General features: G+C 38.8%; 4 protein-coding genes across 5 annotated transcripts in view; 3 read left to right on the top strand and 1 right to left on the bottom strand.

The window, feature by feature from the left end:
* Nucleotides 1-340: 340 nt before the first annotated feature.
* On the top strand, nt 341-3,113 carry rplp0 (ribosomal protein, large, P0). The gene is made up of 8 exons (XM_038280031.1): nt 341-463; nt 766-875; nt 962-1,137; nt 1,372-1,459; nt 1,978-2,124; nt 2,234-2,419; nt 2,514-2,654; nt 2,895-3,113. The coding sequence occupies exons 2-8, from the start codon at nt 822-824 to the stop codon at nt 3,045-3,047; spliced, it is 945 nt and encodes a 314-aa protein (XP_038135959.1). The 5' UTR covers nt 341-463; nt 766-821; the 3' UTR covers nt 3,048-3,113.
* Nucleotides 3,114-3,353: 240 nt separating this feature from the next.
* golga7 (golgin A7) lies at nt 3,354-8,612 on the top strand. Of its 2 annotated transcripts, none has more exons than XM_038280034.1 (5): nt 3,354-3,437; nt 6,600-6,722; nt 6,801-6,953; nt 7,052-7,153; nt 7,745-8,612. In XM_038280034.1, exons 1-5 carry the CDS (start codon nt 3,429-3,431, stop codon nt 7,790-7,792), a joined length of 435 nt encoding a protein of 144 aa, XP_038135962.1. In that variant the 5' UTR covers nt 3,354-3,428; the 3' UTR covers nt 7,793-8,612. The 2 variants fall into 2 exon arrangements, with proteins under 2 accessions (XP_038135962.1, XP_038135961.1); XM_038280033.1 differs by lacking the exon at nt 3,354-3,437 and adding an exon at nt 4,778-4,924 and having other exon boundaries at nt 6,539-6,722.
* Nucleotides 8,613-11,672: 3,060 nt separating this feature from the next.
* r3hcc1 (R3H domain and coiled-coil containing 1) lies at nt 11,673-22,397 on the top strand. The gene is made up of 9 exons (XM_038280008.1): nt 11,673-11,714; nt 11,802-11,965; nt 14,015-14,152; nt 14,253-14,799; nt 15,136-15,308; nt 18,972-19,042; nt 19,131-19,226; nt 19,316-19,448; nt 21,589-22,397. The coding sequence occupies exons 1-8, from the start codon at nt 11,673-11,675 to the stop codon at nt 19,441-19,443; spliced, it is 1,359 nt and encodes a 452-aa protein (XP_038135936.1). The 3' UTR covers nt 19,444-19,448; nt 21,589-22,397.
* loxl2a (lysyl oxidase-like 2a) overlaps nt 20,346-22,515 on the bottom strand; it is a 30,214-nt gene continuing 28,044 nt past the window's right edge. Inside the window, exon 14 of the mRNA XM_038280030.1 lies at nt 20,346-20,866. Coding sequence (XP_038135958.1) covers nt 20,796-20,866 — 71 coding nt within the window. The 3' untranslated portion in view covers nt 20,346-20,795. The remainder of the gene's footprint in view (nt 20,867-22,515) is intronic.

The raw sequence follows: 22,515 nt of genomic DNA, 5'->3' as shown, positions 1-22,515 counted from the left end.
TTTCTTCTTATTTACTCTGCCCCCATCAACTGCCCGTCATAATATTTAACACTTTATTGCATTTGTCTTAAACGTTTAGAATGCGTATATTCTATTTAAGTTTTTCATCAAGTGTCAGATGACTGATGTGAAAATGAGCTAATAAATGGTCAAAATCATCAAGTCAGCGCGTTAACATCAGAACATTTTAGGGGCGTTTTCGAGTAACATAGAACTAAAGGCCCAGATAATAATAATAAATAATAATAATAATAATAATAATAATCTATTATTTATACTACTACTACTACTAACCAAGCAGGAAAATAAAAGCGGAAACGTTTCCCTACACAATTTGCCACTCATAATATGGCGTATGGGATCCGGTTTTGTTCTATCTCCTCTGCGATTGGTCGGTTCAAAGCCATATAAAGATCTCGCGGACCCTCCTTTTCCTCTTTCTTTCACGCGACCCTACTGCGCGGTGAGTGTTTCACGTCGTTCCCTGAAAAGCACGACATTAGTCGGTGTTTAAATGACCCTTATGTTTTTAAAGAGTCTTACTGATGACATAAACACATTTTCTGTATGTCTGAATACTTTACTGACTCGTATATTTTTTCTGATAGCGGTTTTACTTATCGCGGCCTTTTAGGCTTTCGCTAGCCTCCTGTTAGCCATGTAGCATTAGCTATGAAGGACATGTTTCCCTTTTTGGGATCGCACTGTATGTTTTCGTTTAACTTCTTTTTAGAAATGTCACACTTCGATGTTTTCTCTCTTTAGAGATTACACCTTGTCTTTAAACCAGCTGTTAAGCGATCCCTGGAAGCACAGCCAAGATGCCCAGGGAAGACAGGGCCACGTGGAAGTCCAACTACTTTCTGAAAATCATCGTGAGTATTGATTTATTTAATATATAGGCTCCTTTTATAACCGCATTTCTCTCTGTAATGTCTTGACATGTAGTGGTCTGTTACAGCAACTGTTGGATGATTATCCAAAATGCTTCATCGTGGGGGCAGACAACGTGGGCTCCAAGCAGATGCAGACCATCCGTCTGTCTCTGCGTGGAAAAGCCGTGGTGTTGATGGGTAAAAACACCATGATGCGCAAAGCCATCCGTGGTCACCTGGAGAACAATCCAGCTCTGGAGAAGTAAGTTGATTACATTCTGTCTTTGGTTAAGATCTAGCAGGATATCTACTGTGCAGCTAGTGTGGTGCTGTATTGTCGTTCCCCCTGCTAAAAGTAACATGTCTCCAGCTATCCCTGTCTGTTGGCTTTACCCGACTGCTAGGGACGCAAGGTCTCAGACACTTAACAGTTTTGTTGCGTTAAAACCATTGCTTATATTGCAACTTTATAATTTCAGATGGTTTAAATTCACAGGCTCCTGCCCCACATTAAAGGGAATGTGGGATTTGTCTTCACCAAGGAGGATCTGACGGAGATCCGGGACCTGCTGCTGGAGAATAAGGTAAACAATCAATAGGTATTCAATTTTTTGATCTATTAATCTAGAATTAAATTTCTGTATTAAAAAGCCTACATGTGCTAAAATCTAAGGTTTCTACATGTGTAGAAAGGTGACAGTATATGCATGGTTTATAGTGACCTTTCATACCTTAATTTGGAAAATACCAGATGGAAATTTATTAATTTTTAATGGTGCTTTGGGTCAAATAAAAAGTTCATGCTCAAAATTACAACATTGTGTATTTTGGGATTATTATTTTTTTTACTGTTAACATGATGATTAAAAGGTTATGCAAGAAATGTTCATCTCATAGTCTATGTGCAGGATAAGTTACAATGCAGCCTGTGCAGTACTGTATTGTCGTTCCCCCTGCAAACAGTAACCTGTTTCCTCGCTATCCCTGTCTCTCATTTCCCTTTGACTGTCAGGGACGTAAGGTTTCAAACAAGCTGGCTTTAACGTAATAGTTTCTAAATTGGTCGTAGCGGAAAGGATAAACCGTTACCATTTGATTATAGGTACCTGCAGCTGCCCGTGCTGGAGCCATCGCCCCCTGTGATGTGACGGTGCCAGCCCAGAATACTGGACTAGGTCCTGAGAAGACTTCTTTCTTCCAGGCTCTGGGTATCACTACCAAAATCTCCAGAGGAACCATTGAAATCTTGGTGAGTTTTTTGTTGTTTTGACATGGTTAATTAAATGTATAAATGGTGAAGCTGTTGTTCAGGAGACTTTTTTTAGTCACACATCTAATAAGCCATTTTCCTGTTGTAGAGTGATGTTGGCCTCATCAAGACTGGTGACAAGGTTGGTGCCAGCGAAGCCACGCTGCTCAACATGCTGAACATCTCGCCATTCTCCTTCGGACTTATTATCCAGCAAGTGTATGATAATGGCAGTGTGTACAGCCCTGAGGTGCTCGACATCACTGAGGCTTCACTGCATGCAAGGTTCTTGGAGGTGAGATGTTAATCTGAAAATGTTATTAGAAGTACTTTTTGGCAGATTTTAAGCTGCATGTTGCACTAATGAATACAAAATCGAAATCTTGTAGGGTGTGAGGAACATCGCCAGTGTGTGCCTGGAGATTGGCTACCCCACTTTGGCTTCAGTCCCCCACTCTGTCATCAATGGCTACAAGAGAGTCCTGGCTGTTGCTGTGGAAACGGATTACTCCTTCCCCCTGGCAGAAAAGGTAATTTTTTTGGATTTACTTGGTGCATTGAAATTTGCAGGAAAGGTTTCAGTGTTGCCTGTAAAGTGCTACACTGTCGATCAACCTGCAAAAAAGAGCATGATTTTATGAAACCTTGCCTGCTGAGCTCTGTGGTGAGACAAGGTCTTAGTTTCAGACAGCAGTGATTGAAATTGAATGTTCTTTCCCTAAAATGAGTGGAATTAACACTGCAACATTTTTTTTTGTCCATGTCCACAGGTTAAGGCTTACCTGGCTGATCCTACTGCCTTTGCTGCTGTCGCAGCACCGGCAGCTGCTGCAGAGACTGCTGCAGCTCCAGCTGCAAAGGAGGAGGTTAAGGAGGAGTCCGAGGAATCAGACGATGACATGGGCTTCGGTCTGTTCGACTAAGATGAATACAGCGAATGGAACCAGTTTCGATCAAAAAGACCATGATTCAATAAAGTTTATTGAAACTAAAAGTTCAGTGTCATTCTATGTAAGCAGTTGTAATTTCCTGCATGTTGACTGCAGATTTTATTAAATTGTTTAAAGAACCGGAAATCTCAAGCCCTTGCAGCAGATGTTTGAAATGGCAAATTTAGAACATTTTGGTGTTATCCTAGAGTGTTTTCAAGCGCAACAGGTTATAAAATTCAATAAAAACAAAAGGGGTTTTAGTGAAAGTCTTAGCTGACAGAAAGTTTCCTTTTAGTCGTATTTTACTTTGAAAACCCCAAACCGGAAGTAGTGAGATACGGATGCGCTGTGGCTACAAGACGGGCGTCCGCCATGGCTGAGGTAAATGTTGGTTTTAACGCAGTTTAAAACGTTTCAGAACACAAATTTGTCTCGAACAGCGTTTAAGATGGCAAAAACCATTTTGTTGGGAGGGTTTAATAATTTACCTGACGGACGGCTAAAATGACATGGGCTAACCTAGTTTAGCTAACGGCTATCCTTGGCGAGAATCCTGATTTCTGTTTTCATTTTTGATCATGGATGGTAATTTTCGTTGATCCAGGAAGGTCTATTCCCTCGCGTTCTATGGCTTTCTCAAATAATCAGGGTTGATAACGCAAATATCTTCCCCTCAACCAGCGGCGTATCCATAAATTTACCGGCTGGGCCTGAAGGGGCCCCGGTGATGGAGGATGGTTAACCAGTGTTTCTGGCTGAATCTGTTCATATTTAATGTTGGCTTGACTTGTCGGAGACATTTGGGTTTCTTTCTGAATCGATTCGTGAGCAGTGAATGATGTGCAGCAGTGGTAAAATGTGAATTTGAAGTGTGTGTGTGTGTATATTTGCAGGGTATGGTTAGCCTCTACAGCATATTTATCTTGAATGGAAAACATCTAAGATAATTTCTGTTTGTCTAGAATTATTTATAGATCCCTTTCCAACCAAAAAATAAAAAATGTATAAGCAAATTGCACATTAACCACATGGAGAGGTAGAGGTGCCTAGCCTGATAAACCAGACCTAAATGTGACATTAAATGTGTAATTTAGTCTGACCCTGATGAATGAGACAGATTGTTGATAAACAACCCTGATTTTTTTTAAACCATGGCTGCGCCTATTGGCCAACGCTCTGACCAATAAGCGCAACTGACTGTGACGTAGGAAGTGGAACAGAAAGCTGGTGGGGGAGTGTAAACAAACAGCCTGTCGGTAAAACGGCGAATACGCCCTTCTTAAAAATGAATGTGTAGAGCCTCTTCCTGCTCACGTTTCAACGAAAACCCCAAATCTAATCCTTCCAAAGCTGAATCAAATGAGAACTGTTCAATAGCTTTTGCCATTTTCCCTGTTGTGCTTCCTCCAGTGTCGCGCAGCTTTGTCGTCCCGCCCGCTTTGCATCCAAAAATTCACAACACATCTCTGCGATGTGATTGGCCCGCCAGTTCTAGGGCCTGGAGTGTTGATCGAGGCTAGACCACTCACAGGCAACAATGATTTTGGCCACTGGCGGGTGGGGCTAGTTTTCTGTGGTGGAAGCCAAAGATAAAAATTAATGGTAAGGAGGTCTTCCAACCTCAAAGATGTCAAAAAGGAGCAGAAACATGCAAGTTGGTCTTATAAGGACTTACCTCTAGCCATTTAAGGAGGTCCTTTTTTGTCAAAATATAAATATTTTAAGTTTTTTTTAATGAGTTGCCTTTCATTTCTGATTTAAAAACAAGAGAAACTAATCATTTTAAGTCTTAATCTAGCAGGTGTGTAAATATTTTTTAAATAAAAAATAGGCACAATTTCAGCATAAGGATTTTGGTGAATCAGCCTCCTGTACAGGTGCTGGTCATAAAATTAGAATATCATGAAAAAGTAGATTGATTTCAGTAATTCCATTTAAAAAGTGAAACTTGTATATTATATTCATACATTACATACAAACTCATATATTTCAGATGTTTATTTTGTTTAATTTTGATGATTACAAATGACAACAAATGAAAATCTCAAATTCATCATATCAGAAAATTAGAATATTACTGAAGACCAATAAAAACAAAGGATTTATAGAAATGTTGGCCAACTGAAAAGTATGAACATGAAAAGTATGAGCATGTACAGCACTCAGTATTTAGTTGGGCCTCCTTTGGCCTGTATTACTGCAGCAATGCGGCGTGGCATGGAGTCGATCAGTCTGTGGCACTGCTCAGGTGTTATGATAGCCCAGGTTGCTCTAATAGTGGCTTTTAGCTCTTCTGAATTGTTGGGTCTGGTGTATTGCATCTTCTTCTTCACAATACCCCATAGATTTTCTATGGGGTTAAGGTCAGGAGAGTTTGCTGGCCAATTAAGAACAGGGATACCATGGTCCTTCAACCAGGTACTGGTAGCTTTGGCACTGTGTGCAGGTGCCAAGTCCTGTTGGAAAATGAAATCTGCATCTCCAAAAAGTTGGTCAGCTGCAGGAAGCATGAAGTGCTCTAAAACTTCCTGGTATGTGGCTGCGTTGACCCTGGACCTCAGAAAACACAATGGACCAACACCAGCAGATGACATGGCACCCCAAACCATCACTGACTGTGGAAACTTTACACTGGACTTCAAACAACGTGGATGAAGTGCCTCTCTTCTTTTCCTCCAGACTCTGGGACCTTGATTTCCAAAGGAAATGCAAAATTTACTTTCATCAGAGAACATGACTTTGGACCACTCACCAGCAGTCCAGTCCTGTTTCTCTTTAGCCCAGGCAAGACGCTTCTGACGCTGTCTGTGGTTCAAGAGTGGCTTGACACAAGGAATGCGACAGCAGAAACCCATGTCTTTCATACGTCTGTGTGTGGTGGTTCTTGAAGCACTCACTCCAGCTGCAGTCCACTCTTTGTGAATCTCCCCCACATTTTTGAATGGGTTTTGTTTCACAATCCTCTCCAGGGTGCGGTTATCTCTCTTGCTTGTACACTTTTTTCGACCACATCTTTTCCTTCCCTTCGCCTCTCTATTAATGTGCTTGGACACTGAGCTCTGTGAACAGCCAGCCTCTTTAGCGATGACCTTTTGTGTCTTGCCCTCCTTGTGCAAGGTGTCGATGGTCGTCTTTTGGACAACTGTCAAGTCAGCAGTCTTCCCCATGATTGTGTAGCCTATAGAACTAGACTGAAAGACCATTTAAAGGCTTTTGCAGGTGGTTTGAGTTAATTAGCTGATTAGAGTGTGGCACCAGGGGCCATCAATTTTGAACCTTTTCACAATATTCTAATTTTCTGATATGATGAATTTGAGATTTTCATTTGTTGTCATTTGTAATCATCAAAATTAAACAAAATAAACATCTGAAATATATGAGTTTGTATGTAATGTATGAATATAATATACAAGTTTCACTTTTTAAATGGAATTACTGAAATCAATCAACTTTTTCATGATATTCTAATTTTATGACCAGCACCTGTAGGTTATGTTCTTGGCTCGTGTGTTTATTAACCTGCCTAATGTGTTATTGTTCCAGACCCACAGCTTACAGGACCTCCAGCAGCCAGCTGTGTCCTCCAAGGTCTTCATCCAGAGAGACTACAGCTCAGGAACAATATGCAAGTTCCAGACCAAGTTCCCCTCCGAGCTTGAGTCGAGGGTATTTTATGGTTGATGTGGTTCTTTATTTTCAGTTTTGTGAAGAGATGTCAGAACTAAACTGTTGGTGTTTTTCTAGCTTGATAAGCAGCAGTTTGAGGAGACCATGCAGACACTGAACAACCTATATGCTGAGGCAGAGAAGCTTGGGGGGAAATCTTATCTGGAAGGCTGCTTGGCTTGCCTGACTGCCTATACCATCTTCCTCTGTATGGAGACGCACTATGAAAAGGTGACACCGGGATGCCCTCTGTGGCCTGCGTTTTTTCTTGTGTCAAATTTCATGGCGCATTATTTTTTAATTCTGATTTTCACTGGTTTTATGTGTAGGTGTTAAAGAAGATTGCCAGATACATAAAGGACCAGAATGAGAAGATTTATGCTCCCAGAGGCTTACTGCTGACTGACCCCATAGAGAGAGGCCTCAGAGTCGTATCCTGAACTGTGCTAATCAAAACACACATATAGAATTATTCAGATTCAAATTTCTGATTAAATCTGGTAAAGGTTTAACACAGCAGAGACCTAAGAAAAGTTAAAAAGTCAACCCTGATTGAACCAGGGTTGACTTTTAGTCTTGACTGACTGATTTGTTAATAAGTGATTGATTTGTTGATAAGTGTTTATATTCAGTAAATGGACTGTATGTATGGAGAAACTTATCAATCTAAGTGTGTCAGTTTAATATCCTCATGATTAATGAGGTCAGACACACTGGGGTTAATCCAGAAATTAAAGACATGAAACAAAGGAGCTTCCTGAAGTTCAGGAACTCGTGGATTTGGTCATATGGCCCATTAATTGAAAATTTTACTTATTTCTGTAAACCATTAATAAATCAAAACCTGTTATATAGATTATACAGACACATACTTGTCTTTGTAATCTTTCTGTTATCACGATTTTCTACTTAAAGTTTATGAAAACACAACATTTGAACTTTGTCAAACATTTCTCTCATGATATAAAACACGCACTCAAATGTGTTTGTGTTATTGTCCTTAACTTACCCTTTTTTTTCAGGTTGAAATCAGCATCTTTGAAGACAGAACTATCAGCTCTGGAAGATAAAACATTTTTTTTTCTGATGCAACGATGTTTGAATTGCCTTCCATACTCCTGAGGGTCCGATGAGTGTTTCCACTTTAACATGCAAATGAAATGGCAAAAATGGCATCCTTCCCTCAAAAGAGAGAAAAGCATAAAAAACAACAGTTGTGATCAGTAGTTGCAGGACAAATCGACAGGAATGAACTGAAATACACTTTGCATTCAGCATTTTTCTATTTTGGAACACGATTTAGTTCTATTTCCTACTTGGGTTTATAGCCTGGTGTCTGATCAGATACTCCCCATCTAAACATAAACCTCAACCTTAGAATTAGAAATATAATTTCAATGTGATCCTTTTTTCTTGTGATTTATAAATACCCCTTTGTTTACTGCTTTGTTTCTACATTCCTGTTCTCGTCTTTTTATACTCAGGATGTGTGACTTTATAAAATGTGCCATTTTGTTCATTGCCTCCTCCATGTCGGTTTTGATAACGTAAATCTACAGATTGTGTTTAGTTTTTAGAGCCAATTTGTGAACACAACAGTCATTTAATGGCTTCAACCATGGCTTAACCCGTGTTTCCTTTGTGTGAAAGAATGTAAGGGTTTGTTTTCAGGGGTTGAAGGCAGAGCATATTTACCAAGTCATTTATGTGGCATCATACTAGACTTATCATATCCAACTGCATTATACGTCACGAGTACCACCATATTATTCATTAGCATTAACCAGCGTAGTCGGTTAGGAAGCTCCATGGCACATCGTTGCCATTTTGTTTGTTGGATACTTGTCCATGATTGTCATGTTTTATTTAAATAAATTGAATTAAGCTGAATTCCTGGTCTTTTTTTTGTTGTTCTTTATTTACACATGTAGGGAGATAGTGGTTTAAATACATCCAAAATCAATTAAAGCATTTCCGCTTATTACTTCAAAAAGATAAACTCAGAATAAGCTGACGTATTTAGGTTCTTTATGGCATATGGCTGTTCAAAACAAAAACAGGGTTTCTTAGTGTTTCACATTTTGTATGCATGGTCCATATTTAACAAAGAAATGTGAGCCCATTGAAATCTATGACTACATAATTGTATATACATGTACTCAATACTTCTATATATATATATATATATATATATATATATATATATATATATATATCTCCCATCAACACCTTTGTTTGTGGATGTTGGAGATCGGCCTTTTTTTTCCAGTGTAGTCCTGTTTCTCTGACCGTGACTGGCTGGATGTGCTCTCTTCGTCCTCTGACATGGGAGTTGGCTTGGAGCTTGTCTGCCTGGCTATGTATTTCCTGGACGGGGCCGCCTTTTACAGCTGCTTTTGTATCTCTGCTTCTGTCTCCTTGAACCCCAGTCGGCCTCAGCAGATGGCCGCTCACACTGAGCCTGGTTCTGCTGGTGGTTTCTTCCTGTTTAAAAGGAGTTTTTCCTCTCCACTGTCACTACAAGCATGCTTAGTGTGAGGGATTGTATTCGAGTCAATGAATCGATGCAATCAACTGGTTTTCCTTAGATAGAAAACTTTGAATCAATTTGACTGTATGATCTGGTCGAACTGTAAAGTGCCTTGAGATGACGTGTTGTGAACTGGCGCTAAATAAATAAACTGAATTAAATTTAATATACACTCACCGGCCACTTTATTAGGTACCCCATGCTAGTAAGGGGTTGGACCCCCTTTTGCCTTCAGAACTGCCTCAATTCTTCATGGCATAGATTCAACAAGGTGCTGGAAGCATTCCTCAGGGAGTTTGGTCCATATTGACATGATGGCATCACACAGTTGCCGCAGATTTGTCGGCTGCACATCCATGATGCGAATCTCCCGTTCCACCACATCCCAAAGATGCTCTATTGGATTGAGATCTGGTGACGGTGGAGGCCATTTGAGTACAGTGAACTCATTGTCATGTTAAAGAAACCAGTCTGAGATGATTCCAGCTTTATGACATGGCGCATTATCCTGCTGAAAGTAGCCATCAGAAGTTGGGTACATTGTGGTCATAAAGGGATGGACATGGTCAGCAACAATACTCAGGTAGGCTGTGGCGTTGCAACGATGCTCAATTGGTACCAAGGGGCCCAAAGAGTGCCAAGAAAATATTCCCCACACCATGACACCACCAGCCTGAACCGTTGATACAAGGCAGGATGGATCCATGCTTTCATGTTGTAGACGCCAAATTCTGACCCTACCATCCGAATGTCGCAGCAGAAATCGAGACTCATCAGACCAGGCAACGTTTTTCCAATCTTCTATTGTCCAATTTCGATGAGCTTGTGCAAATTGTAGCCTCAGTTTCCTGTTCTTAGCTGAAAGGAGTGGCACCCGGTGTGGTCTTCTGCTGCTGTAGCCCATCTGCCTCGAAGTTCCACGTACTGTGCGTTCAGAGATGCTCTTCTGCCCACCTTGGTTGTAACGGGTGGTTATTTGAGTCGCTGTTGCCCTTCTATCAGCTTGAACCAGTCTGGCCATTCTCTTCTGACCATCAACAAGGCATTTCCGCCCACAGAACTGCCGCTCACTGGATCTTTTCCTTTTTCGGACCATTCTCTGTAAACCCTAGAGATGGTTGTGTGTGAAAATCCCAGTAGATCAGCAGTTTCTGAAATACTCACACCAGCCCTTCTGGCACCAACAATCATGCCACGTTCAAAGTCACTCAAATCACCTTTCTTCCCCGTACTGATGCTCGGTTTGAACTGCAGGAGATTGTCTTGACCATGTCTACATGCCTAAATGCACTGAGTTTCCGCCATGTGATTGGCTGCTTAGAAATTAAGTGTTAACGAGCAGTTGGACAGGTGTACATAATAAAGTGGCCGGTGAGTGTATATGTATATATATATATATATATATATATATATATATACCGACGTAACCTTTATTTTGAAGGATGTGTGGGAATAGGAATATATGTACCAGAGTTTAAAATATATATTTCTAAAAGAATATCAGTTCAATGTCTGTTTTCACAGCAGAAATGGTGGCAGTTATACTAAGCTTACAATGGTTAGAGCAGACAGGGTGGTGGTCTGTACAGATTACAAAGCAGTTTTAGAAAATATTCAGGGAGAAGAAAATGATAGAACAGATTTAGTATCAGTATCCAGTACAGTCTATTCAGATTATAAAGGGGTGGCACTGATATTCTCTTATGTTGGGTTCCAGCAGATGAAGGTGTAAGTAAAACGTGTAAGTAGCAAAAAGGGCTTTAGAGGGAACAATTACAATTCCTTTTGGGAAAGGGAAAGGAAAATCACTTATTAAGAGTAAAGAAATTGAAAAATGGCAAAAGAGGTGGAAAGAAGATAAGAAAGGAAGAGGATTATGTAAGGTACAAAAATTTGTATTAAATAGAATCATTAATGAGAGAAACAAAAGGGAAGAAGCAATAATCATCAGATCAAGAGTGGCTTATACCTATTTAATTGACAATTTATATTTAAAAATAATGATAAATGTGAAGGATGTGGAGAAAAAGAAAATGTAGAACATGTACTGAACTGTAAACTTATGAACATGAAAGGGAGAAATTGAGAAGGATGGTTGAAAGGACAGGCAAATAATGGATTCTTAATGGATTATTGGGAAATGAAGGAAATATAAAGGATATTCATAGTTTAAGGAAAGCATTATTTATTTATCTACAGAAAACAAAATTAAAAAAATAGAATTTGATATAAAGTCATGTTGCTACACACTCGTGTACAGTAGGTGGCGGTATGCAGCTTAAAGTTGCTTGCAATCCTCCATAATAGAAAAGAAGAAGTAGAAGAACCTTTATTTTGAAAGGCCCAGACCGGATATTCTGTTCCCGCAGCAGGAAGTAGGAAGGATGGAACGCTGATGGAAACCCTTTGCAATAGTTAATATGATAGCAGTTCTAAAGCCTCCCTACATGGGCCAACCTCTAGTTTAAACCAGTCCTGCATGTCTTCTTCGACTCTTTAAATTGCTCTTTAGTATTTATTAGGTAGTAATATTTCCAACAGTCTAATAGTGCAATAGTTCACCCTGTGTAATTACACACCAGCAGTCTTTCCCATCTTGCATCCTGGCGGTCCCTTGTTTCGATGGCACTTATCTCCCGAAGCAAGAAAATCAGTTTTTGCTTCTTACTGTGGATGATCTGGAAACATACCTACAGAAAGGAAAGTTTAAAACGTAAGTAATGACAAACCTTGCTGGGTAGTTTTTGCTGCCTGTAATTTTATTTATTTTTTTTACTTAAAGTCAACAATAATATATAAAATATACAAATAAACAAACAAATATGCCAGGGGCTATGTCACAATAAACAAGTATAGTCAGGAGGAGAGACAAACAAACTGAAAAACATGTTATTAAGAGTGTCATCTATCTATCTATCTATCTATCTATCTATCTATCTATCTATCTATCTATCTATCTATCTATCTATCTATCTATCTATCTATCTATCTATCTATCTATCTATCTATCTATCTAAAACATGTTGTTGCGGCCCTCTAATTATATATATATTGTATAAAATAGTGTTACATAAAACTGGTCCTATGGTCACTCTATTACATATAGAGTAATGTAACGAAAGTAATTTCTTCCTGGGATTATTAAAGTATTTCTGATTCTGATTCCTGGTTGATGGGACAGGTGTTGTGAATGAAACGGTGCCCAGCTTAAAAGAGCTCCTGTGTGTCATTGAATGTGTGCATTGATGACTGAAAGACTGAATTCATGTTAATGTGTCTTTAAAGATGTTTATATTAAAAAAATTTAGGGAGGGAATATAAAAAAATATCTAATCAACCAAAACTTTCATGACCCCCCATGCAGTACCTCTGTGGAGCGCCTAATTGGGAACTGACTGGCAATGGCGTAACGACACAACAATAGGCCCCTAAGCAACATTATCTGGGTGGGCCCCATAGGAAGTACAACACGTAGCGACAGTTCCATAAATCGGCCAAGCAGATACAATTATGCAGTTCTCAGTAGTATATGATCACACCTAGAACAATAGTGACTGGGAACCTTGAATGGAACCATTGGTGACTGCGCACCACCACATGTTACAGACATCCCAAGTTCCAAAAAATTAATTTCAGGGAGATGCTTACCTACACTTATCTATGCTCTGGGTTACCCATAATTCCAAGTCGTAGTGTAAAAAATAAAATACTCAAATACATCGTTCTTTTAAGATTTTTATTGTGGTTTGAAACATATGAGTGTATTTTTTACCAACTGTCTAATGAACTATACTCAGTTATAATAACATAGTAATTAAAACCACCACTGTCTGCTTTGGTTTTGGTGTAACGGCTCACCATCATGTTGAAATCTGGCATGTGTTGTGGTATAAATACAGTCAGTCACTATAGTATCAGGTGGGTTTAAGAGGAATTTTTAGTCTACAATTGCTTAGGGGGCCAACCAGATATCAGTGATGGGGCCCCTAAGAGGTCGTGGGCCCGTAAGCAAATGCTGTCTCTGCTTACTGATAGTTACATTGCAGACTGATATGGTTGGTTTCTGTGCCTTTTGGTGAGAGGAGGGTTTAATAGTATGAAAATATTAAACCAAATTAAGAGACTGATAGGGAAAGGTTTGGGAAACATTTTACCTTGCAGCTGAAAACCAAATATCACATCAGGGGTACATCATTTAGTAGCTGAGCTGAAATACGTTGATCATGTATTTTAAAAAGAAACTATAACTACTTTTAAAAATGGGTCTGAACTTCATTATTTAAACAATATAAAAGGGACAGAAATCAACTTTGATCATGTTATTATTGTCACTTTTTTGTATATTTTAGAAAAAGCTTGTAAACAGTGGAATTATGTGTAAAACCTGAGCAATTTGTGAGAAGAAATGTTTAAAAAAATCAGTTGTTCCCCATGTCTGCTTATTTTTGTTGTCGTATAGAAATGATTTCCCATATATGTGACATATTGTCAATCAGCTTCTAAAACAAGAAAGACAGAGAATAAATTAGTATTACCTGTGCCATATTCTTAGGTTAGGTGAAAGGATGAAATCAACTTTGAAAGTTTTATAGATTTTGTTAAACTTTGCAATATTTGATAGTTTAAGATGCATTTAGGAGGTTTTTGAAGCTCTTTTATTCAGTTGAATAGCTTCCATTCCTGTAAAGGTCTTTAATTGAAAATGTAGAAATGACAGCGGCTCACACCTTTGCTCGCCTTCCCTCCATGCGTTTCCATGCAGCGTGCTCCTGTTCCCTCCTTTACCAAGCAGACTGAGATACCTGATTCACAGGACGGTTGAAGACATACCAGAGCTCACTACCTTCTCTGTGGGGGAGAGTTGGTGCCGTAGGGTGGTGGTCTGCCCCTCTGAGCTCAGGTACAGTAATATCAACAACAGTTATACAGCAATTAAGGTGTTTTTTGTTTGTTGATTAAATCAGAGAAGCCAATAGTGTGAAGATGTCTATTTCATTTAGGGTTGAATTGGAAGAAGACAGTGATGCAGAGAGCACCAGCTGCTTCTCTGAAGCGCCCCCCGGCAGCAGAGCAACAAAAGAATCCAACGTCAAGGCGAAACCTTCTATCCTGTCACAGAACAGAGCACCTAAAAGGCCGGACAAGCCTCTCTACATGCCGCGAGCCGCTCGTGAGAGGCTGTCTCTGCACAGCTCCATTGGCTCCCCTGCAAACAATGACTTAAAAAGTTCTGCTCAGATTAGCTGCAGTCCTGCAGATTCTCATTCCTCCGCTAAAGCAGCAGAGCAAACATCAGACCGCGCCTTCTCTGGACTGGAACCGTGTCTCGCCGACTACGTAACCGCTACGACTGAGAACGATTCAGAACTTTGTCTTCAGGAAAGGATTGAAACATTGACGCCGCGGCTGCAGGAGAAGGAGAATGCTGTCTGGGACCAGACGCAGTTGTCATTTTCAGAGATGAAGTTGGAAGAAGCAACGGGAGAAGATTTGGACAAGGTTGAGACTGAGGAGGAGAGCACAGACATGGACGATGTGACAAAACAGGTAGTTTATCGATGCTATTTGAGGTTTTATAAATAGCCTTTTATATTTAATGAAAATAGTTAAAAAATAATTATTCCCTTTTCAATCAGGTCCAAGTCTTTTGGGTTGGGTGCCCTCCTTACCATCACCCTTATCTTTAGCTCCCTCTATAGATGGTCTATAAGATCCAAGTCAGAACATTTCTCTTAATTTGAGTCAGGAGAAACATGTTGGTACATTTAAAAGGTTACTCTTGAACCTAAATCTTGCTGAAGTGTGGAACATTTTAGCTGAACATAAAGCTCCGTGATGCTCCTGGTGTTTACTTGACTGTGCTGCTGTCTGTCGTTCTTTCAGATCAAGATGCAGCTAAAGGAGAGAGATGTCTCCATTGAACTTGTTCACAATGACTACTCTATCTACGAGAACGTGTTCCTCAACTCTGATGACTTCAGCCACGTCATTGAGATCTACGACTTCCCAGTTATTTTCAAGACTGAAGACATTCTGGATGCCTTTGCTCAATATAGGTGAGAATATAAAGGCATGATCCACATATTACTCTGAATAAAAATCCTTTTTTCGACTTTTTATCATAAAACTCATTAAGGAAACAGATTTGAAGTAAGCCACACAGTTCTGATTGCTTTGTTTCTACTTCTAATATCTGGTGTTATGCAACAAATCAGTATAAAATATTGCATAACTGCAAAGTTAAAAGACAAGGATATATAAAAATGGCATCCATGCACTAGGAAAGGGGGTAAGAAGGTGTTCTAGACATAAAGAGAAACAAGCTTAAATGTTGGCCTGTAAACAAAACACTAATGCTGCAAACCCCCTAAACACACCAGCCCCACTGCCAAACACTGGTTTATTTATTTAGATCCCCATCAGCTTCTGAGTCAAAGAAGTAGCCATTCTTCCTAGGGGCTTAACATTTTTTTAAATCAGATATTACATCAAAACTGTGTAACAATGAACCCATACACAGAAGTACACACCCATACTTGTTCTGCCATCGTAGTGAGGACCACGCATTGACTCCCATGGACTTCAATTTATTTTCAGTCATTTTCAACCCCTTCTATGCCCTAACCCTAAAACTAACCCTAAACCTAACCATTACCAATTAATACCTCACCCTAACCAATTGACACCTTAGCTAAACCTATACATTAGCAAAGTGGCATGTGAGGACCCCCAAAATGTCTTCACTTTGCAACAACTGGTCCTAAATTTGATGGTGAAATTGTAAAAATGGTCCTCACTCTGAGGGCTGGGCAGGTACACCCACACACACACACACACACACACACACAATACAACTTTATATATATAACATACGCACAAATATACATAACAATATAGTATGAGCTCTCCTATGTAAAAAACATTACCAATCTCTGGGTATTGTGTAAATTACAAAACATCTCAGTTACTAGTGCTCATTATGAATGACTTAATTCCGTAGATGTTACAGTCACTCCAAAGTAAATACATAAAGTCTAAGCCTTTTGGAAAAGCTAACATTGTACATCTCTGAAACCCAAGAATTACAGGAAGAATGCCAGCTTGGCTCTAGAGCACAATATTCTCTAAAGTTGATTTGTTCGACAAGCAGGTAACCAAAAACGTGTTTCACTTGATTGGCAATTGGAATTATTATGAATGTCACCAAAAAAGTCAATCTATTATAAATAATTTCAGGTGCTTTTGTAATAATACATTTTTTTAAAGACTTTAATCAGAGTATATTTGATATATATATATATAGCAGCCATGCTAACTGATTATGCATGTCTCTAATACTTGTTCTAGAAGAACAGTTTAGGACAAGCCGAGCTGCTTTATTTTGTGCAAACTGTCATTTGTTCCGGTTATTTTCTGTAGGTGTTGCCCAAATTATGGAGCAGTAGTCCAGATTACACAAAAGAAAACTGGTGGCAGCATCATTCTGTAGAAACGTTGCAAAAGAGTTGAGATCCTAAATATACCAACTCAGAAAGGATCCAACCAACTGAAGGCCGCCCTTCAAATGTTTACTTGCAGAAATTGATAAAAATAATTTATTCAATTGGTATCTGAAAGACGTGATTCTCCAATTACAGTAAAGTTTAGTCATGATGTTTTTTCAGAAAACCTAAAATATTTTTAGAAATATTTTGATTTGTTCTACATTATCAAAGCCTGTAGACACATTAACCAAAAGTGGTTGTAATGAATTCAGATGTCACTCGACTGTTGTGGAAAATGACAATGTTTAGCCTTTTAACATCGCAACATCGTTTTAGAGTTAATTAGCAATGTTGTTTTTATTTTCATTGTTTGTACATTCAAATGTATGAGGTTTTTGGAAATGACGACCCATAAATGGTTTAGTTAAAGTTGATATTTTTCCTTGTTCCCTTCTTCCATGGAGCTAACGCTTCTAGCCTACCATTAGCTCTCCTGTAAAATGAACACTAATGTGGTCGCCACTAGACGAAGGTTACAAAAAGTTAAAGGTTACATTTTTAGGGTGGAAATGAGAGCCATTCCCATAGGGACGGGTGTTCTTTTTAGTAGAAATAATTAGAATTAGGATTTTTTTTGCCTTTTGTCAATAAAGTTATTGTTAAATCAAATTTTATTTTAGTCTTATACTAAAACTTAGAGTTAAAACAGTCCTAAAGAACAAAGGACACTTGGCTAGAATAGCTAACATAAAACCATTCATGCACAAACTCACACCTAAGGAGAATTTAAAGGAGCCAATTAATTAGTTGCGTTTTTGGACAGTGGGAGGAAGCTGGAAAACCTGGAGAAAACCCATGAATGCACAGGAAGAACATGCCATCTCCATGCAGAAAGACCCTGAGCCAGGAATCGAACCTGGAACCTTCTTGCTGCAAAGCAGCAGTGCTACTCACTTGAACAGCCCATATTTTTCAACTTGCTTAGTAAAAATCGAAATGCTTTGATTTCCTCCACTATCAAACACAGGAAAAGCACAGCAGGAGCTCTACCTGCTGGCAGTTTGTAGCTGATTGCCTTTTGTTGCTGAATTTATTGGCTGATCAGATTCTCTGCTGCTGTGCTAAACAGTTTCAGATCTTATTCCAGGGAGCTGTACTAGTTTGCTTTATTTGTTTATTAATCTTAGTGAACACTCATCGTACCCACAGTGCCTTCAAACGCTCTTCTTTACATAGATTATGGAGGATTAAATCCATTATGTTATTATTATTCCAGCTGCCCGATATAATATAAATATTTCTGTTCCTAATATCAATAATAAAAAAACAAAGCAAAACATTTTTACCTAAAATAATGAGGGGAAAATGGTCTACCTCTGCACTGCACCATGGAAACCTGTTGCTGTGCGGCGCGGCACCATATCTGTAGATGAGGCAGCCACAGTGGAAGACATGGATTGATTCAAACCCCAAACAACATGGATACCAAAATAGCTAAATGATCAATATCTTCTGATGAACACATACAACACTTGCTTTTCTATTAATATACTTTATTGTTAGCTAGGAAAAATATTGCAACATATTGCAATATTGTGATAATATCGCATTGTGACCCAAGTATCTTGGTAAGTATTGTATAGCACCACGCATACCAATTCTCACCCCTTTTATATGTATATAATAATTAGCCTATCATAATTTTTTTTGTAAGTAAATGCATTATGAATGAAAAATTTTTTTCTAATTTCTGCCTGGGACACACATCCTTTGACTCACCCATGACCAGATTAAAGGTGGCCGCTGTTAAGTAGAAACACTTTCAATAGTTTTATTGGTATGAACTTTGTCTTCTCACACATTCTTAGGTCAAAGCTCTGGTCTGTGGCTTAGCATATATAGAAACTTATTTTTCACATTATCTAGCAGATATATTGTCCTTAAAATATTGGTGTACACAATATTTATTTTGCAAATGATTGCTTAGAGAGCAATAATTGACTGCTGTATTCAAATAGCGATTAACTCATTCTAAATTTTTTTTTAATGTTTAGATCTATTATAAACAGCAGCCCCTAAAAAATACAACTATAATCTGAAAGATTCTTCTAGTTTGTTTATATTTTAATATAATTGAAAACTTTTCACTCATGGTTTTACTTTCCTTGTCGTTTACATCTTATCCATAATCCAGAGCGAGCTCTTTTCACCTCTGTTCTCCCATTTTTGCCTCAGTGACGGTGGGATGAAGATCAAGTGGGTGGACGACACACACGCTCTTGGTGTTTTCTCCAGCCAGGAAGCAGGTCGGAGCTTTTTTTTCCCTAAACCTGATGAGCCGTGTTTGAGCTGACGGCCACTAAAACAAACGGAGGTTGTGTGTTTTGTTTACAGCGCTGCACGCCCTCTCCATCTGCCATCCAATGCTGAAGGCTCGAGCTCTTTTCCAAGGGAGTAAAAAAGCACAGGGCAAGGCTGTCAGAAGAGCAGGTGGGACACTTTCAGCTCCCATGAGGACTATTAGGGTTAAATCTAGCTTGTTATAGATGTAGATTGAATACTTTTCGTCCTCCTTAAAGAGTTCCTCCAGCCGGTGAGGGAGCGTCCCAGGACGGACTGCGCCGTGGCCAAACGGATGGTGTCCAGAGCCTTAGGCATCCGGGGGCGAGGCAGACTGCACAGATACTTACAAGACTCTGAGCCTTAAAACCGGTAATTACAGAGCAAACTTATTTAACGTCTTTATTCATATATTTAATCAAAGAGAGACTGTCTGCTTTCAACAGGTTTTATTTAAAATCCTAATGCATTTCCACATTTACTTCAATATATTAAAAACCATCAGAAACGGATCCTTGCAAAATGAAGGATTCTTCCGTTTCTACATTCAAACTCATTTACAGATACATAAAGTATTTTCACAAACACATGAGGCTGTTACAGTATTTTCACAATGTGACCATAGTCCCTGATGGAGATAGTTTAAATGAACATGAGTGTACAAAGTTCTTTGTTTCTCTTTAATCCCAACTTAAATTTCTGACTTAAAATATGTCGGATACATCTACAAGCACTGCAGGAAGTGAATCCAAAGCTTTGTATTCAACATTTTCAGAAATTAGAAATGTCCACTTTATTTTCAATTTAGAATTGGATGTCATTTTTCCGTAACTTTTACCTGTTCAATCCAATCTTGACAACAGGAGTTTAGTTTCTGCAAACACTGCAAAAAATATAAACCTCAATAAGTTATTTTTTCTTAAAATAAGTGTGTTTTTCCTTGATTTGAGGAGGTAAAACAGACACTTTGCCAATGGAACAAGACAATTTCCTTTTAAAATAAGAAAAAACTATTTTATCGTCTTATTTCAAGTAAATATTATCTAACTATCTTATTTTAAGAGTGAAAATACTCATTCCATTGGCAAATCATCTTATTTACCTGCTCAAATTAAGGCTAAATATACTTAATTTAAGCAATTTTTTACTTATTTCTGGATTGTTTTTGCAGTGAAGCGCCTTCGTGCCCAATGCTTTGGCACGGCGCTTCCTATATAATTATATTTTTATGGTATGATGAGCTAATTCTGGACTCTTCAACACATTATGATGATTTCTAAAGCTGCTTTTCATCACAGCTGTTTAGTATACAGTGCAATGTTTTAAATAGAGGATAAATTGAGTCCATGCAAAGGAAGAACTACTCTTTCTAGGTAATATGGTGTCTGGGTTGTGGTTTGAAGAAGTCCCCACACATTTAAAACTTTGGTTTCCAATGCAGCGATCGCCACACCGGGGTTTAATAAGTTACGCGGCTGCGATCATTATTGCATCGTGAGCACCAGGTCATAATGACAAAATAAAAAAAATAAAAAAACAAGCACAAAAAACAGCAAAAGACAACTGAATAGGGTAAATGCATTCAGTTCATTTTTCCTATTGAGCCATTATTTATTGTACCAGCTGAACCCTGAGCACAATAACAACCCGGCACGCGGCTCCCTCTAGTGGTTGCCAAAAGTCCTCCTGGTGCCGTCCTTTGCGATGTTCTGCTCTGGTCTACCTGTGAGAGAGCTGGTTGGTCAGCAGTCCTGGAAACATGTCTTCAGCGTCTGAACTTAACGTGCCACCTGTGAAGTCACACATTTAGATATCATCAGTATTTCTTTAAATTTCAAACAGCTATGCTGCACCTACAGGGCTGATTTTAAATTAGTATTTTGTTCTTTGTCCATTTTTTTTGTTTTTTTTTTCGTCTCTCGTTTCTACGGATGGGCTGGACAGCCTTAAGGAATCCAATCAGTTGTTGTATTGGCAGGATGAAAGTGACTGATGGTTCACTTTCTAGAAAAAAAAAAAGAGGCAAATCTCTGCCGAGTTTAAATTCAGGGGCTGCATCCTCCGGAGGCAAGATTCGTCATAGCGTGGAGCCGAGGCCTGTTTGGACAAATAACAAATGCAGCTTTCTTTTTGCCTGTTTTGAAGGACGGGTCCGGTGTATCTTTGTGTATCCCATGTAGTCCATGCAAGCTGACTGTTCAGTGCTCAGAGGAAAAAGGAAAATGGCGCCATACAGTGATGAATATAATGCAATTACGTTAATAGTTCCGTCTGAAATGAATGAAAATAGTTGTTTTAAATGGTTATTGAGTCAGATATGTGGCGGGTAATGTTTGATTTATTGAAAGGTTTTATCTGTCCCTTCACATTTAAGCTCAGATCTCTGCAGTTTGGGGACTATAAATAGATGAAAGTACTGCTGCTGAAGCTCCTCGAAAATGTTATTGGCACCCAGCAGTATTGAGAAGTTCTGCATCCATTCTTTGTCTGCTTTGTGTTTCAACTTTTACAGTTGCAAGCCAACAGAGCGTATGGGCGGTGAATGCCAGAGAAGGCTGGACTTGTTTGGATCCACCGCCAAAACTCTTCCAGCCTCTTTAATTTCACGGAGCTGCAAGGAGCCAGTCCAGATAGACCGGGTCCTTGGAGGAATTCAGCTGCTGAAATCAAACACACCCTGAGTGTTTTTATAGCTGAACCCGACCTCTGACTGTTCACTGTTGGTCAGCACTAACAAGTCAAAGATCTCTGCAAAGGATCCAAAAGATATTTTCAGGATTTCAGTTCATCTGGATCGTTCATTTTATTCTGGTTTGAACTATAATCTTTTAAGTGGCCTGGCCTTATTCAAGAAGTGTTACTTTCCTTTTGTTGCACAGTTTAAAAATGTTAACAAGTGTTGATTTGTTTATATAACTAACGTCTAAATGAAGAAATGTCATGATTTAACTTTTTTTTCCTTTTTGTTAATAAAAGTTTCAACATGTTCCATTCATTTTGTTGTAATTATGTAATAGGAGGTTTTAAAGACAGTTTTCCAGCTCATCAATATGTGATATTTATCCTTTTACATATGTACTGTTTTATTTTATCTGTAGGTTGAGCAAAGTTGACCCCTTTATCCACCTGTTCTATGAGGAGTAGCGCTACAACGCATTCAATTTCATTTTGTAGACACTTGTGTGTACAAAATGACAAAATAAAATCAGTCTAAGTCCAAATAACTCCTAAATAATAAAATGCTATATATGTGTATATCTGTGTCTCTAGTTATATCGATCTATCTGCAGTGTCCTGTAATTAAAGAGTTTCACAATTTAAAAGTAATTATATACTTCTTAGTTTATGTGACTGTGGGCCTTTTGGACCACCATGTTCCTCTTGGTTCTGTTCTTTGGGATTTTAAATTAGGATCATGTTTCTGTTGATAAACACAACA

This window comes from Cyprinodon tularosa, unplaced genomic scaffold (genome assembly GCF_016077235.1).
Source record: "Cyprinodon tularosa strain WSP-4 unplaced genomic scaffold, ASM1607723v1 ctg155, whole genome shotgun sequence".
Classification (NCBI taxonomy): Eukaryota; Metazoa; Chordata; class Actinopteri; order Cyprinodontiformes; family Cyprinodontidae; genus Cyprinodon; species Cyprinodon tularosa.
This window is presented reverse-complemented; position numbering and strand designations above follow the sequence as displayed.

Bases quoted from the DNA above. Each gene is read 5' to 3' on its own strand.
- rplp0 (XM_038280031.1), top strand. From the start codon at position 822: ATGCCCAGGGAAGACAGGGCCACGTGGAAGTCCAACTACTTTCTGAAA. The intron at 876-961 runs GTGAGTATTGAT...GGTCTGTTACAG, and splicing joins ACTACTTTCTGAAAATCATC to CAACTGTTGGATGATTATCC. The intron at 2,655-2,894 runs GTAATTTTTTTG...CCATGTCCACAG, and splicing joins CCTTCCCCCTGGCAGAAAAG to GTTAAGGCTTACCTGGCTGA.
- golga7 (XM_038280033.1), top strand. From the start codon at position 6,549: ATGTTCTTGGCTCGTGTGTTTATTAACCTGCCTAATGTGTTATTGTTC. The intron at 6,954-7,051 runs GTGACACCGGGA...TTTTATGTGTAG, and splicing joins TGGAGACGCACTATGAAAAG to GTGTTAAAGAAGATTGCCAG. The intron at 7,154-7,744 runs GTATCCTGAACT...CTTTTTTTTCAG, and splicing joins TAGAGAGAGGCCTCAGAGTC to GTTGAAATCAGCATCTTTGA.
- r3hcc1 (XM_038280008.1), top strand. From the start codon at position 11,673: ATGATAGCAGTTCTAAAGCCTCCCTACATGGGCCAACCTCTA. The intron at 15,309-18,971 runs GTGAGAATATAA...TTTTTGCCTCAG, and splicing joins GATGCCTTTGCTCAATATAG to TGACGGTGGGATGAAGATCA. The intron at 19,227-19,315 runs GTGGGACACTTT...TCCTCCTTAAAG, and splicing joins CAAGGCTGTCAGAAGAGCAG to AGTTCCTCCAGCCGGTGAGG.